This window comes from Gymnogyps californianus, chromosome 16 (genome assembly GCF_018139145.2).
Source record: "Gymnogyps californianus isolate 813 chromosome 16, ASM1813914v2, whole genome shotgun sequence".
Classification (NCBI taxonomy): Eukaryota; Metazoa; Chordata; class Aves; order Accipitriformes; family Cathartidae; genus Gymnogyps; species Gymnogyps californianus.
Window position 1 is genome coordinate 7486662 of NC_059486.1, and position 16887 is coordinate 7503548.

The 16887-nt window shown below is 36.5% G+C and overlaps 1 protein-coding gene across 2 annotated transcripts in view; it reads right to left on the minus strand.

Moving 5' to 3' along the window:
• Window positions 1-541: 541 nt before the first annotated feature.
• TXNRD2 (thioredoxin reductase 2) overlaps window positions 542-16887 on the minus strand; it is a 37807-nt gene continuing 21461 nt past the window's right edge. Inside the window, exons 12-17 of one of the 2 annotated variants that reach the window (XM_050906389.1) lie at window positions 15233-15369; window positions 9780-9875; window positions 9454-9546; window positions 7951-8022; window positions 6013-6110; window positions 542-3735 (exon numbers count right to left, since the gene is read on the minus strand). In XM_050906389.1, the coding sequence (XP_050762346.1) occupies window positions 3612-3735; window positions 6013-6110; window positions 7951-8022; window positions 9454-9546; window positions 9780-9875; window positions 15233-15369 (620 nt within the window). In that variant the 3' untranslated portion in view covers window positions 542-3611. Of the gene's footprint in view, window positions 3736-6012; window positions 6111-7950; window positions 8023-9453; window positions 9550-9779; window positions 9876-15232; window positions 15370-16887 lie in introns of both variants that reach the window. The other variant, XM_050906388.1, reaches the window with a different exon arrangement.

Genomic DNA, 16887 nt, shown 5'->3' on the forward strand with positions numbered 1-16887 from the left:
TATATTTTGCTAGTCATTTCCTAATTCATTTTCCAACATTTTTACCTAGCAGTACCCATAGCTACTAATGGGCTTTGCTGCATTTTTTTCACTACATGTTCTAGTTTAAAACCCAAAGTGAATAGCTAATGTAGAATAGTTTAGCCCTGTATAATACTCTGACTGCACTTTATTTCAAGCGAGTTTACTCTTGACGAGTCTTCAGGAAGCATGTCAACACACATGGACAGTGAAAATACCTGTTAGACCTCATTAGCTGGAATAAACAGGAGAGTATTTGAAACCATACTTACCAAGTCTAGAGGTTCTCTTAATTTAAATTTAAAATAAGAAGGTCATCGAGCCTGGAATAATCTCCACGGCTATTCAGTTTACACATCAGAGACAGAGAGGTATCAACATTTCCTTATTAAAAGGTCTGAGTCTGTCTACTTCTTCATTTCCTTAACGCATACCTCAACCAAGAGAAACAGCATTAAGATCAAAAAAGAAATATTTTGTAAGCAGAAGTCATATGTACAAAATTAAACAAATACAATCATTTACTAGAAAAAAGAATTATTTATTAATTCATTAATTCACAACACAATAAATATTGGGATCATACATATGAGGGACCCAGCAATGCTCAGACTTGTTTGCACCATGGTGTGGTTTGACAAACAAACCCTCATCAGCTGGCATCCTGAAAAGAAGCCTGACTAAATTTTTTTTTACATTTTCACATATAAACAGTAATTTGCAGTGTACATCAGTCATTTCAATTGACATTAGTCGGGCTTTTAAAAATAATTCTTAAGGACCATCCCTGGTGAATGCTTCAGGAAAAAAAGCACAATCACAGTAGTTGTCATTATTCTGTCTTGCTGTTGATTCTGACATTAGGGTTATGTAGGTGTGAATGTATGTTTAGTTTTACTTCAGGGGGGCAACAACATTTTCCACTAAATGAGGAACAGAACTAGGCTGCTGTTCAAGATACAGGATCAATTTTCATGCAGTCCACTCAGCAATTCTAAAATCAAGAGAGTTCTATTACTTCTGAGAACGATGACATGCCTTAGTTTCACACCCCATATACACTGAGGACACGTTTCCTTGAGATCTCTTTATTTGTTGTCCCAAATCATTATTATGAACTTCATGATGAATGAAACTAACTCATCTTCCCATGGATTTGTCTGTAGGGGCAGACAACTCAGTCTGCTGGATGCATGGGTAGGACAGAGAAGAGAGGCAACTTTCACATGGCTAAACACCACTGTTTTCATTTATGGGTACAAAAGGAACTGTAATAGGTAATCACTAGGGAAAAAAAATCTTGCATGCATACACATTACAGTTTAGTCAGAGGTGGGATGTTTCTCACAGCAAAATCTCTGTAGACTGAGATGCTCGGTATCTCAAGGTTTTGAAATACTAAGTAAAACATTTAAAAAACCCCTAATTTACTACGAACTTTTTTTTTTGTAAACAGCTGGGAAAATCTAGTAGGGTTTTTGGCTGTATCATACTCATAAGGCCTTTATTAAAGGAAACAGGAACTTCTGAATGTGCAGGTATGCACACAATTATATATAGATACAAAGTTTTCCTCATTTCTTCTAAAGGCAGTTGCAATATTCAGGCAGTGTTTCAACTACACTTCCACTCAAACTATTTTTTTTCAACTACAAGCTTATGGATGACTTCACAGATGAAAAATGTTATTAGCAGATCTGATAGGGAATGCCACTTGCAGTCAAACTGTATCACTCCTTCCTCTTTTACGGACCAGAAATACGGACCAAAAATCAGGAAACTTTGTAAAGAAAGCATTTAAGATTTCTTTTGTTGTTGTTTAAGTCAGAACAAATCTTTGAAAATGCAGTATTCTAGTATCAATGAGAGTGTGATAAATGCTACTACATCATATTTTAGAAGGAAGTTCTGATCACTTTTTGTCTAATAGTTTCTCTGACAGGTACAATTCTTATGGTAAAAAAGATTTCACGCTTGAAATAAACCAACCACGTGTCTGTGTTGCATGCTGCAGCAGTGAAATAGCAATCAAATTAAAAATAGCAGATATACGTGATCATCAGACTATTCTTCCAAACTGTGTAGCAAGCAGGACAGCTATGAAAATATCAAATTCCACACACAAAACCACTGATATAAATTAACTGCAAAAAGGATACATTTTGTTTCACCTCAAGCTGATCTCTTCTTTTCCTACATGCACTATTCTACTGTAAAGGCTGCAAGAAACTATGTGACTATGCATATCAAAATGTTGGCAACTGCAACTTGGATTGAAATTCAGTGCAGTTTGTTTTGTGTTTGCCTTTGTCAGGCTACCTATTTAACAGGGTTCTGCAAAAGAAGCTTCACTATCAGATTTCTGTTTCTTTATTGCCACAAATTAGCCAGCATCTCCCCCTTCTGGATAGCCGGAAAATAAGCAGAAATTTGCAACAGATTAGTGCTTTCTTACTCTGGCCAATAGTCCAAAAAAAAAAAAAAAAGTTTGCAGATAATTATTTTATATCTTTGTTCTGAGCAGGACCATTTCTTTTCTAGATCACTGTTTAATATAGTTCCCTTCAGTAACATGTTTTATTAAAGCCAGACCTAAATCCATTCAGATGTAGTATCCAGCTCATCAATGAGAAAATTTTAAAAACAAACCAACAAAATATATCACTGTGTCAGCCAGATTTCTGCATTCTGTAAAACAGAAAATGCTGCATGAGTTGGATTATTAGCAGTTTTGATTCTACTTGTCAGCGTTGCTCAATATATGGTGTTCAAGCGGTAATTTGTGAGATGTGTCAATTTAATTTGAACTGAACTGAATTAGAAATTTCAAGAGTAGGCAGAGAAGTCACCATAAAATTCAACTCTTTCTTTAGCACCTCTGAGCTCATTCATTCTCAGCCATCACCATAATGTTATGACCAGGCTGCCACTGATTAATCCATTGGGATTCATCCAGTAGCAGCACAGCTTTGGTGATAGTGATATTCTATTAAATTCCTGTACATATTACATTTTAAAGAAAAAAAACAAAGATGACTGCTTACCCATTGTTACAAACTCTGGGAATTTGTTTCTACTAGTGAGTACAGAGTCTCAGTGTTCAAGATTAGGATCGGTAATGAGCTACCCAAGTACTTCGGAGAAAGTATCATCACCAAAATTCTAAGGGAGGCCCTGTCCGATTCCTAGCATCTGTATGGACATTATGTGAGACACTTCTGTTGGCAGTCAGTCATGCCAACAGAGAAACTCAAATGACAACTGTTTAATTTGTAGGTGGTCTCAGATGTCACTGGCTTCAGTTATATTTACATATATGAAACTGTGATTATTCCCTAGCTCCCAGCAAGAGAAGAGTTATAGGCACTTTGAAAGAGAGAGATTTGTTACAGCAGGACTGCATTGGTTTTAGAACTGTGATGGTGCAAGGACAATTTCTTTGCCTGGCTGTGAGAAAAAGCTGTCTACAGGGAGAACAAGAAAGATTCCTGGGACTCAAACCATTAAAGCTGTTTCAACTCTAAGTGCCCCTTTTCTTTACAAATATATTTTGTGCTTTTTTTCCTTCTTTCCAGGGATGGTATTTAACCTCAGCAGCCTGTGACTGTTGCATCCAAGCCAGAACGCTTTGTAATGTGCAACTTGGTAATTTCTTCAGCACAGGTAGGGTGAATGCCAATTGTCTTCATTAGTTGAGGATACGTAGCACCACATCTACCAAATGAAGAAAAAAAAAAAAAAAGACCCACAAAGTCAAACATTATTCACCTGAAGCAGCTAGAATGTCCTAAAATATCAAAGTAGTTCTGCTCTTGTCCATTTTATCAGGTAGAGAAGTTGCATTTATTCTTCAAACATTGCTGTCTATTATTTCTCAGGCACTTACATAACAACATTTAAATGCCCAGCTTCACAGCACTGTTAGGTAGGGAAGAATTGTCATAAGAGTTGAGACAGACAGAATTAAGGAATTTATCCCAAGTCACAACTGAGCCTATGGCAAAAACATATGACAAAACTGCAGCCTCCAGCTTTTCTTGTACATACACGTGTGTTTCACTAACTCTGACTCCAGATGGAAAAACACACACATACACACAGAGGAAGAAAATCTTAATTAGGACTTCTGGAAAGAATCTGCTGAAGGAAGTAATATCAGAATATGCTTCCATAGTCTTAGAGAAAGTCTGGTGCTTACACTGAAATTATCAATGTTATAAGCAGGAGGAAAATGTGTCTCATTTGAAAAAACAAAACAAAACAAAGAACCACCAAAAAAACCTTGAGTAAAATCCCACTTGCTTAATTCCTTTACTTGTCCAATAACATTCTTAGACTTAATGACTTTCCTTTGAGCTGCTATTCCTGGCAGGTCATGCTGCAAGAATAGCTGAAATGGCCCTAAATTTAAGGATTGTTTCAAGCTCTCTATGGAATAATGTTCTCTCCCTCTACAAAATACAGGGAAGAGAGCCATAGATGTATTCTGGTGTCCCCACCTACATCCAAAAAAGCACCAACAAGCAAAAAATCATTGCTGAGCACAGATGTTACTGGAGTGCTAAGTGGGGAGGGAAGCTGGAAAATCATCCTTTGGAGAGGCTGAAGTAAGACCTAATATTTGACAAAGGAGAACAGCAGCTCTTACAGCGGGTGTTCCACATTGAAAGCTCTGGATTTGTGAAATACAATAGAAACCAATACAAGAATCTGACCTGCTGAAAACCTCTTACTGTGGCTAAAGTTTTAATTACCCTCAGGCAAGGCAGAAAAGCACTCCAGTTTCATGTGCTTCCTTTTCACTGGTTATTTTGGATAAAACTTCAAAACAAGGACATCCTAAAAAATGTAGTTCTAGAATCTATACCACTGGCAATTAATGGACTACAAACACATGTTGAAAATGTGTACTGAGGGTACACTGCAATCAGTGATTTCCAAGATACTCCTCACATGATACTTGTGGTCCTGCCTTCTTAATAATTTCTGCTTTTCATTTATGCTAGTCACTCACAACTGTAAGACTAAAACTGCAATAAACTGGTGATGATATTTAGGAAAATAAACTAACACCACAATTGGGGGTGATTTCTTGTGTCCCAGCCTACTTTCTTCAAAAAGGAGTTAAAAACTATAATTTAGTAATGGAAATAACACGAATCAACATTTCTGAAGATGTGAATCAGCAATAAGAAGGGAAATGAAAAAACGAATAAGAAATAATTGTAGCACACAAGAGGCAGAGCAGGAATTGTCCATTTAACCAGAGAGGACCCAGAATCATTCCTTACTCCTTCAAAGGGAGGACTTCTATATTAATATTTGAGCAAAATCTTAAACAAGATCAGATCACAAAGGTTCGCCTACTTGGGTAAGTTTGTTATTGCAATTATCAGATAGCTCCAGACAAAAGTACCTTCCCTCTCCCATCATCCTACAGAGGTTTCTTTCTTACTTTATCATATTATGGTTAGCTTATGCCCCAGAAATATAAAAATTTATTCAAGTCCTTTCTGAGCTTTTGAGGAGCAATGGCTGTGCATATTTAAAGATGAGATAAGGAAAGGAAATGCTTGGCAGGTGTAAAGAAAGGTTTTTATGAAAAGCACAAATATCCTTTTAAAGAAGTGACTTGCAAAACTATATGGTGATTTCCTATCCTGTGCATAGAATGCAAAAGAAGCTACACTCTGAGAAAACTAATGTTAGTAAGTTAATGTACAATTCTATTTTTTGCTTTAACTATATCAAGCCAACAATATATTTTCCTCAGTTGTTCCTTAACTATATCCAGTATTACAGTAACTAAATCCAGTACATCTTAATGAAGAACTGCAATATTTTTAGTGAAAATATGTGCAATGCTACATAAAAGTAACAAAAAAGCATGGATTCTTTATAGTGTTGCCAAAACTAGGCAGCTATCTTTTATAATCTTACAATAACTTAAAAAGCAGGCTTTCGAAGCTAGAAACATTCTTTTGTACTTACTTGATTCCAAGAGCAAATCCTTGAATAACTTCGCCTGCATTTGGTCCAATGAAATGAAGGCCAAGTATTCGTTGCCCTCTCTCTCGTAAGCACACCATCTGAAAACAATACATTACATAGAGATCTTTTCTTAGAACATTTAAAGATAAGGCATGAAGTTGAATTAAATGAAACTGAAGTGCCCTGAGATCCTAGTTCAGCTGTTTATTCCCAGTGTGCCAAGAACTTACGCACTTGCTTAAGTCTTACTGACTTCAATAAGTCTTATGTTTGTCCTTAAGCACTTTCCTGAATCAAAGCTTTATTAGTGTATTTCTTTCAGACTTCAGGGAGCCACTGACAATGATAATTTGTGGTAAACTGGATACTTTGTTGTTTGTCATTTGTATGAAATCCTCAAAATACCTTCTGTAGTCTAATAATCAGAATAGTGTTATTTTGACACTGAATAGCCACCTTAGCAATTCTCCAAGCTTGTGCAGTTATTCTCAGCCGCTAATCAGCCCTACTTCCAAAGATGACCACTATCAATTATAGGATATTTTGTGCCTTTGGGATTCAGCCAGTAAACAAGTAGAGCAGCATGTTTGGTGAGATACATTTACCACATCAGCCACGTAACCTAAAAAGGAGTCAAGCCTTGGAAGCAGCCAAAGGTGAAGGTGAGTTAATAAGTATCTGGGAGGGCCTGAGTCACTGCACACTTAACTTTTATTAGAAAACTTAATGAAACTTTTTAGTTTCTTTAAGGACACCATCTTTATAATTATGAAAAGAAAGTCAGTCTCTCCCTGTGTCCTCCCATCACGCATTAAATCATCACTAATCTAATAGGTTCTGCTATTCAGTGAAGGCTTGGATTCTTTCATTGGGAATCCCAGGAACAGCACCAATCCTGACGTGGTACTTTACATATTGCGGAGTTTTAAAGAAAAAACCCTCTTGCAATAGAGTTTGAAACTCTCAAGTTTAATGTTTGTTCATGTGTTGTGGGAGCTTAGTAAGGACTATATTCAATATCATCCAACAACTATTAAGCTGTTACTACTTCACCCTCAAATATTTATTTTCATTGACATAATTTAAAGGGAATAGCTAAAAAGAAGTAGCATCACCTTAGTTGCACTGATACTTGGGACAGTTAAGGCAAGCTACGAAGGCACTTAACAAATCAGATGTGACAAAATATAGTTAGAAAAACTGGTTGCAACTATTGACAATGGATATTCCTTACATAACACAAAAATAATAACATAATAATTTGTGATGGACCTACAGAAGTTACTACATTTATTCAAAAAAGATTGTTCCCTGACATTGAGGAGAAAAGAAAGAAAAAGAAAACTATGATATATTCTACCAACACTATACTTCACCTTATCTAAGATTCCGTACTATGGGGAAGTGCATCAAAAACCTTTTCAACACTGAAGCAACTGAATTGCTCTAGCAGAATACACATCTCAAATCCAACACTTTGGTCTAAACCAGGAGGTTTTTGTTTTCATGAGTAAGACTGAACAGTTACTCTAGTTTTGTAAGCCTTATGCTTAATTTTTTTGAAGGTAGCATACTTTCCCCAAGAGATGGCAACTCAAATATTACATATAACTAGTTAAAAACTTTGCTGGGGGAAGCAGAGATTAATCTCTATAGAATTTGGAATATTTCTTAGGATCTTAAGAGCAGTTCAAAGATGGTATCAATCAGCAGAATGTCAGCTCTGAAAAATGCTAGTATCTGTAAAGCAATTTCAAGATGCAATGGGATATGTAATGAGTATTAAACATTTGAAGTTACACTAGAGAAACAGGCTGTCACCAAGAAAATATCTCATCCATCTTGAGAGGATTTTTTGCCAAACAGTCCTCCTTAAAGCTGGCTGTACCATATCTCTTGTTTTAAGTTAAAAGCAAGTTAAAAGCTCACAACACTCACTTTCATATAGCATTGAGTTGCATCTCTTTCAGCCACTGTAAACTCTAAAGGTTTATAATACGCATGGTATACCTGGTAGGGAAAACAATAACATTTCATGTTAGAGAATACTATTACGTCAAAAACTGCTATTTAGTATTCTAATGATTACTATTACTACATACTTATAATGTTGTAGAAAAAAATGATTTATTTATAACCTGTTCATTATTTTAAATAAAAATATGGAAAGCACAGTAAGAGTTTAACACAAACCTTTCTTAGAGAACCATTAGATTAAAAACAAAACTGAAAAAAAATCACAAATAGTCATGTTACTCAAAACAGTGCCCCAAATCAAAATTGTTAGTTTTGTTCCTTTAAGCTTCTCCCCGAAGTTTAATACCTTGTTTACTGAAAATAAATGAAATCCAAGAAGCTTTCCATATCTATAAAGATGTATACCACAAGACAACCCAAACTGTAATTTTTGCATTCTGAATAGTAAATGCTTATTTTTTCATTAATGATTTTGCCTGGGGCTCCAAGCTAAAGCCATCAGCTGAACTTGCTCTCCAATACATATATAACATCAGCATCTTATGACACACACACATCAATTGTGTGCCTTAATCAGATGAGAACAATTGTTTTACAGTAATTTATATCATTTGTACTGGGTTTGCATGGCAAGGTTTGGCGGGGGGGGGCGGGGTGGGGCAGCGAGGCTACAGGGGTTGCTACCAAAACCTTGCCATGCAAACCCAATACATCATTCTAGATGGCACTGGCATCCAGAAACCCAGATAAGAGTTCTGGGATAGATTTTTGAAGTATAAACTATATTTCAGAATCATAAAAGACAAAACTAATAACTGACTGGACATGAAGTAAAGTATTGCACTTTGTATTTCCATAGCTTACTGAGTCATATGCTGACAGTCTTTTAGATGAGTGAATAATGGTAACACAACATATCTTTTCAAGGGTGACTTGTTTGAATTTTGTCTTATTATATAGTGACTGTGAATTTCTTCATCATGAGTACCTTAATCTCATTCCTCATATCAGAGGGCTGTGTGTGAATATGTGCCATTTCCTCCTCAATATGCAATGCCCAGGCATATTATATCAAGACATTTTAGCCACAAAGACACTTAGCAGCTTGTGTGAATATTTCTGGGGACATCCCGAAAATTTAGACTGAAGAACCTGACCAGCAATTCTGACAATTAAAAGGAACATAACCATTATCTAATGATGCTGCACAATATAACTTACTAAAATGGCAGCTAGTTTAAAGCTGTCACACCCTGTCAATAATTTTAAGCCCACTAGGTAACAGTTTCCATTGTGACCTGCTGCAATACTTTTAAAGTCCTGAGCTTTTCTGAAGACACCAACTCCCTAACTGCAAACATAGTATTTTGAGGACCAAAAATTTCGCCTGATACAACAGTGAAACTTCTGTCTTTTCATAGTGCAACTCTGACACCAACTATAAAATTCAAAATGTTTTCATACCTCAATATTATCTGATCCATAACATTGCACAGCCGCTTCTTCCGACAGTCCAACACAACCATATTCCAAGGGAGTGAAAACTGTAGTAGGTACCTGCTTGCGAGGAAACAGAAGGTGTTACTGTTGAACCATATGAAGCAGCTGCATGGCAGATACAGGGGAGACTTTTGCATGACTGAGAAGTGTAGCTGTGTCATACACATCTACTTTGGCTACTGTCAAAGCTGGATTCCAGATGACAAACTGCAATTCCTTTAAAAATTCTTAAGGAAAAAAAAAAGCATAAGATTTGTTTTTTATTATTGAAAAAAGAAATAACAACTCACATTGTCATAGTCCATCAATTCTGAAGACTGGCCAAAAAGACGCTGAGCCAGCAGTTTTCCTGCAGCTATTGCTGTGGGTGTTAATTCAGGACGGCCCTAAGAAGAGAGCACAAAGCCTTGTTTTAACTAAGAGAGAAGTATCATCCAAGGATCTCTCCTGGGACAATGGTCAGAGGAAAGCCAAATCTTTGGAATTCCAGCCTAGTAGCCAGGGCTCCAAATAGAGAAGGCAGTAATAATTTCTATCCAAACATGCTTCTAAGTCTCTGAGTTTAATACCCGTCTTACTGGCAGCAAACAAATGCCATGAATGTGTCAAAACCTTATATCTTATCATGTCACCTCTTGAAAAGCATCGGATATTCACATGCTAACCATTCACTTTGCCCTTTCTTTCCATAGTAAGTCATCAAGAAATTTTTCAGATAGTCTTTTTAGAGCAGGAAAAGCCTAGTATAAAGCAACAGTGTTTTTATAACATCAGACCTTTTTTTAAAAGTTGTCTGTCACATTTTTACACAACGCAGGCACAAAACTTAGCTATTTGTAGGCACTATTACTGACTTCCTATGTTGGTCCTGGATCGGAGAAGTGGAATACTATTTTGCTAGCACTGCAACCTATAAGCTGAGTTGGTCCTCGTCTGAGGCTCTGGTATTAGAGCGGGGCTTGAAAAGGATTGCTATTGGCAAATGCTAACTTCCTGCAAATGAGAAATGGAATGATAGCAGGATATGACCAGGACATGCTGTAGTTCAAGCCATGAGTCCTGGCTACTTTTTATATGCAAACAGGACTATGCAGTGTGCCAGAACCCTAATTTTGAGTGCTGGCACAATACCACTGGAGCATCAGAACTCCAGCGCTAGTTTTAAGGAAGCTGGAAGTTTTTACAAATTGAAGTAAGGCATTTTCAAAGGAATTTTTTTAAGTCCGAGGAAGAACAGTCCATGTAAGTTAATAAGATCTAACGATCTTCATAAATCTAGTAAAAAACATTATTTAAGAGTTCATCCAAGACATAGCATCAAGATGCTTGTCTGAGATGAGGAAAGAGATCACAAATCTAGAAGGAATGATGTGGCGACATAAGAAAGCCGTAACTGAAAAACACCTTTGTGGGGCAACATGGAATGCTTTATAAAATGTGTGAAGTTTTTATTCATACAGGTCCTATCTAGATACAACACTTGTCACACTCCTGCAAAGCCCCACTTGGAGGTAGTCATCCAATAAGCCCTCAAAAACAGTCTTCAGCAGATAAAATAAGGATTCCCCACCACACACATTCAAGTTTTTCCAACTTTTTTTTCATTATCCTGAAGTTTTTTAGCATTTACTGGAATCCATTCCTCTTTCCCAGCTTATCTTTTCTGTATGTTGCTAGATAGATTCTGTACATGATATTAGCTACCATTTACTTCAGCACACATATCATATCAATTATCTGCATATTAATATGCATTTATGCTTTTATCTGTACTAATAACCACTTAAGTTAAAACTTCCATTGCAAAAAACCAAACCGAAACATTATGTCTAACCTGATAACAGAAACTACAATTCTAATTGTTAATGAAGGCTAACCTATTTTTCCCCACAGCTCGTGACAAATCACAAAACTGCAAGTCTATCCCTTTTTCCCCCCTAAGATCCATCAAGTCATGTTTTTTCAAATCCAGCATTTTGACTTTCAAGTCTGTAAATGTCATTTACCAGATGAAATTTGCCATTTGTTTTTTCTTATACACATTTGCCTGAAACATGGCTGCCAATCATTTCTGTAGCAGGAAATACAGATGTTGTTTTGGCATTCCAGAAATGAATAGAAGATTGGAACGAGAGATAAAATTGTGAAAGCACTGCCATGCATTCCATAAAACCCAACTAATTACTAAAACATCCATGCAGATAAAGCCCAATTTCTCATAAACAATGACTTAAAGACCTTCCTTGGTAAATATTTGAAATGAACATTCACTTTGCAGTCATGTGTAGAACTACTCTGCTGATTATTGTGGATACAAATTGTTCTTAAGAATCCTCCAATGTATTATACATTTAAACGAGATGGCTCCTAAGAGAGTTTAAAAAGCTTTGAAGTAACGTGTATTTGTTCTAACACAACTCTTTTTGGTCTTATTTCTATTCAAAGCAACATACTGTACATTCCACCTTCTCTACACATCTTTGTTATAACACCCTTTGAAATATGACAGATGTATAGCGGCATGACCATACGATAAACCTCCTTCTGAGAGAACTTTATAGTGCGTGCCATGCTTTTCAACAAGAATACTACTGGAGGAAGAATTTTAACACAGAGTGTTTATATCAGCACTGAAAAAAATTCAAATGAAAATTCCAGCTTGATCTTCCTCATCCTGATTACAGAAGATGAAAATGCCTAATGCAATTTCACCTGTCAGTTGAAAATAATATTTTGCCAAAGTTTGAAAAACTTTTTTTGAGGGAAGACGGACTGACTGACCTCTAGAAGGGTTTTTTCCCCTTTTCTCCTAATGAACAGCTTGGATAACATTAGGATTCCATTTGCCATACAAGGGTGCAACAAGACACCCATGTGCACATAGTTTCCCATTTGTGCCAGCTGGCTATGACTCCCAAATGAAAACAGTCATTCTGAGCATATCAGGAAGCTCATCTTTCCCCTCTCTCACTTCCCTTCCAGCCAGGGCACTGAATTGAAACAAAAAAAGTAGTTCTTGCTATTTGGTAGCAATTTAGTGTCTATTCTGTGTGGCATGGTAAAGGAGGGAGGAGGAGGGCTTGAGAACTACTTGCAAAGGTAGGAGCAATAGCACTTTATGGTAGCAAAGAGATTCTGACAGGGAGAGAGCAGAGCGAAGAGAAATCCTGAGCAGGAACACTGGAGAGAAAATCTTATTCTTATAAGCAATATTAGGGATCACTGATGCTCATTCACAGGAAACAAGATTCCCCTTCCTGTGCTCTTTTGGTAGGTCTCACCCAGAAAGTATCACACACCAAGCTCTACAGCTTTGTGGTTCTTAGCAGGATCCACTTGATTCTTCTGTGTGTATTCTTTGAGATGCGAACCAACACAGAACTTTCTTTCACTGCTGGTTCCCATGACAATGAAATTTATTATCTAAATTAGTTCTGTTTTAAAAATAAGGACAAAATCAATTTAAGTATTCAAATAAAATAAACTTTATTGCTTAGCAAGTGGAATTACATGGCTCACATTGTACTGGAGTCAGATAAGATAACGGCAATAATTCCTTCTATCTTTAAACTCTATAAATGCACGAGTACTATACTGTGATTTCTTTAAGTCCCTATATTGAGCCCATATGCAGATAAAAGCTTAAGAGAATATTTCTACAGAGCACTGTAACTCTTCAGTTTTTCCCCAATTTTACACTGGACAGTATAAAACTGTATTGCTGTTTTTAACACTTACATTTAGAAGTGCCTATTGCACAACTCGAGTTAAAAAATCTGCACTAATAAGGACAAAAGCAGGAAAAGGAAATCCAAGTTTTAACAACAAAATGAAAATGACAAATAAATGAAGACCTGATTTTTTAGATCCAGAGTAGGAAAGAGGAGAGCATCCTGCCTCCAACTTCATATTTCTTACTTAACTAAATCCTCAAAGGGCAGCAGACAAAAAGCACCCAAAAGGAAATGACTTGCCCAAAATAACACTGCAGATTGGCAGCAAAATGAGCAACAGAATCTAAGGCCCTGCCAGCATTGCCTCTAACAACTGCTTCTTGGATGAAATTAAAAAGAAAAGTTTGGAAAGCAGGAGGCCCAACCAAGGCATATATCAGGGACAAGCAGGTGTAGGAGGTCATTGTGAGCAGAAAGAAGACTTCAGGAAATATCCCAGAGCAAGAAGTGACAAGTACAGAGGGAACCTGTATGTGAAGTGAGAAGAAAGGAGAGGAACTGTACATAATCCCAAAGCTCTGAGTGACTGGACAGGACAGAGAAACTGTGGAGAGTAAGGAAAAAAAGGAGAAATAGCTGAGCAGGAAAGAGTTTTAACACAGTTTAAAAGGAAATGACAAGTCATTCGCATGAAGACAGAGACAGACAGGAAGAAACACGTCTACATAGAGGGGAAGAGGTCAGGAATGGTCAGCAGATTTACGAGATTTAAATGTCTCTGGCAGTTCCAGAGTCCAGTCAGAAAATTGCAGGGCTATTCCCAAGACATTATGTAACCTGTTACATCTCTTCAAAAACTCAGAGCACCTGTAGGGTTTATAAATTTGAAAGACCTTTAAAAGATTTTTCAACATGGCAGAATGAGAAATCTTTTAAAGGTCTCTCAAATTATACTATATATATGGTGTTTGGATATTGCTACAGTATTTAGATTTACCAGACTTTTAAAACAGATGCCTTCACTACATCAAAACCAATCCTGATAGGAAAGCATGTGCTCAATTCCATTAAGTTCAACAACAGGTGAGAAAATTCTGTATCTTGCAATGCCCAGCCTCTGTATTCTACATATTGCCCAAATTTTTCAGGAACAGCAGGCAGCTGATGAAAACATCCTCCTGTAACTGTACAGTTCGGAATCCAGACAAACATTATTTTTTATGAAGACCACGTATTTGAAGATGCCCAACTTACAGTAGATACTCTGAATTCTTCTGTAAACTGAAAATTGAGGGATTGAAAGTCTTTGAGTGCATTTTGATCAGGACAAGACATTCCTGTCATAGATAACTGTAGATTATCAATAGCACTAGACTAAGGCCACAGAATTCTGTTTTTGCATCTATAATAAGTAAATTATTTTGCTTAAGTTATAATGTCCCCTCCTTAAAAAAAAAAAAAAAAAACAAACACCACCACACCTCATGTTTACTTGGCATAATCATTCATAAATCATGAACAGAAGTCAAATGCATTTAGTATTTGCAGCAATTACTTTTTCTTATTCTAGAGGAAGATACTTTTGCTAGAAGCATTCTGCCAGGGAGCAGAAATGCTTGTCTTGTGACTCGTCTCAATTAAACCCCAAAATACTAAAAATGGAATTACAGAACTTGTCATGGTCATTCCCAGTAAGTGTATTCAACTCCAGAAGGTAAGAACTGCTTTCACTCAGCATTCACAGGCAGTATGAAGTCATATGTCTGAAGTGATAAAAATATTATTAGAAAGATAATTGAAGCAATAAAGACATTATTATTAGCCTCTGACCAATGATGCATTCCCTGATAAACATCAGTAATAACCTCTAATGCTAAGATACATCACAAGATCCATGTGAAGGAAATTACTGACCCAGGTGGCTGGCATAAACACTACAGCTCTGCAAAATGAAAAAAAGCAAAACATTAAGGTATATGCTAGAGCATGACGACATCTGGGGACTAGTTATTAGTCAGGAACAAAGTTGGCTTCCTGTTATTGTAAAATAGTTTATGGAGACTCAGTACCTCTGTTATGTCTCCAACTGCATAAATGTGAGGAACAGAAGTAGCTTCACTGGCATCAACAATGATCTTTCCAGTTTCAGAACTAGTTTTCACTCCAATTGTCTCCAAATTGAGAGTTTCAGTGTCAGGGGCTCGGCCTTAAGGAAAAAAAAAAGAAATTAAAGTAAAAACTATTGGAAAACTTCAGCAGTGTTCATCTAAAAACCTGGCATCCTCCACTGTAGGTTTCTAAGAACTTAGTGCTATTTGATAGTCCAAGTAGAAACGTGACAAAACTTATCTCATGCCGAAAAAGCTGTAAGGGTGGAAAGTATGGATATGAATTTCTTTGTGAAGAGCTCTATTACTATTGCCTTTGCTCAGATGATTTCAGAGAAAGTTATCCTTTAAAGATGTGCAGGACAACATCCACTGCAAAAAGTGCAAAAAGTGCAAAAACCACATGGTTTAATATTAATTGCATGTTCTAAATTCAGTTTCCTAATGTAGCATGAATATACGTATAATAACTAAGCAACTTCTACACTGAAAGTTTCCAATAAACATTAACCAAATGGCACTCAATACTAACAAACAGCCAGTTGTGCACACTTGTGGATAAAAATTATTAATAATGCTGCTCAACATTAAACATTCCCGAAGTCCTCTTTTCCTGTTATCTGATACACTTATCTTAAAGCTTTTTTTAGTTCCCTCAGCTGGATGAAAAAGTTTGCCAGCTTTGCTCTCAAGTCCTTAATGCTGAGTTATTTAACTCAAACTGTGTATTTCTATACAGTTTAGAAACACTATTCCTAGAGTTTAGAAACAGTATTTTAAATGGATTTAAAAACAAATGAGGCAAATTCTACCAAGCCTAGATTTTATTACAGCTTCCTCTTCCAACGATTTTAAATTATCTCATCTTTAAAAAAATATTTTTGTAGTGTTTTCTGCATAGAGCTACCACTTAGACCACAAAAGTCTTGATAACATTACACTGAGCTTTCTATAAAGTATCTAACAAAGCAATTCCTGACCCAGAAATTTGAATCTTAAACCCTACCCAATTTTTCAAATGTATTTGAAGGTTAATAAGCATAGTGAAATTATCAGGTACTCCCAAAATTTGTAGGGACACACAGGATCACATAGAAAAGATTACCTGAATATATCCACATGAAGAAAATTTTATAACATTGCATCCGTTTTTAGAGGTTGTAAATGAATATGGATATATCTACATCTACATATATAGGTCTCCTTTGCGTGAGTCATGATTTTGTGTTTGATGTTAATACAGAGCTATAGCAAAGCAAAACATAAAGGGAAATCTGTTTTCATTATAAAAACAAGCTCTTTGATGTTAATGTAGGAAATTATTAAACAAAAGGAAAACCTGGCTTGTCAATACAGACCTAATTATATGTAAACATATGATTCACTGCTTTATACATCTGCCATATAGCCAGGCCCCCCAAACAATGTCACATCTGAATGCCTCTGTAAAGACTTCTGTGTATTAATTTCATCTGGTGAAACCAACACTTCCTCTGGGAGTACTGACTGAAGCTGTCGGCACTTGGCTATCTGTCTGTCTTCCCTTCTGTTGTCCCCATGGGATGTTGATCTGCTGTTCCTTCTCTGCCCCCTGCTCCCCAGTCCTGATGCTATCA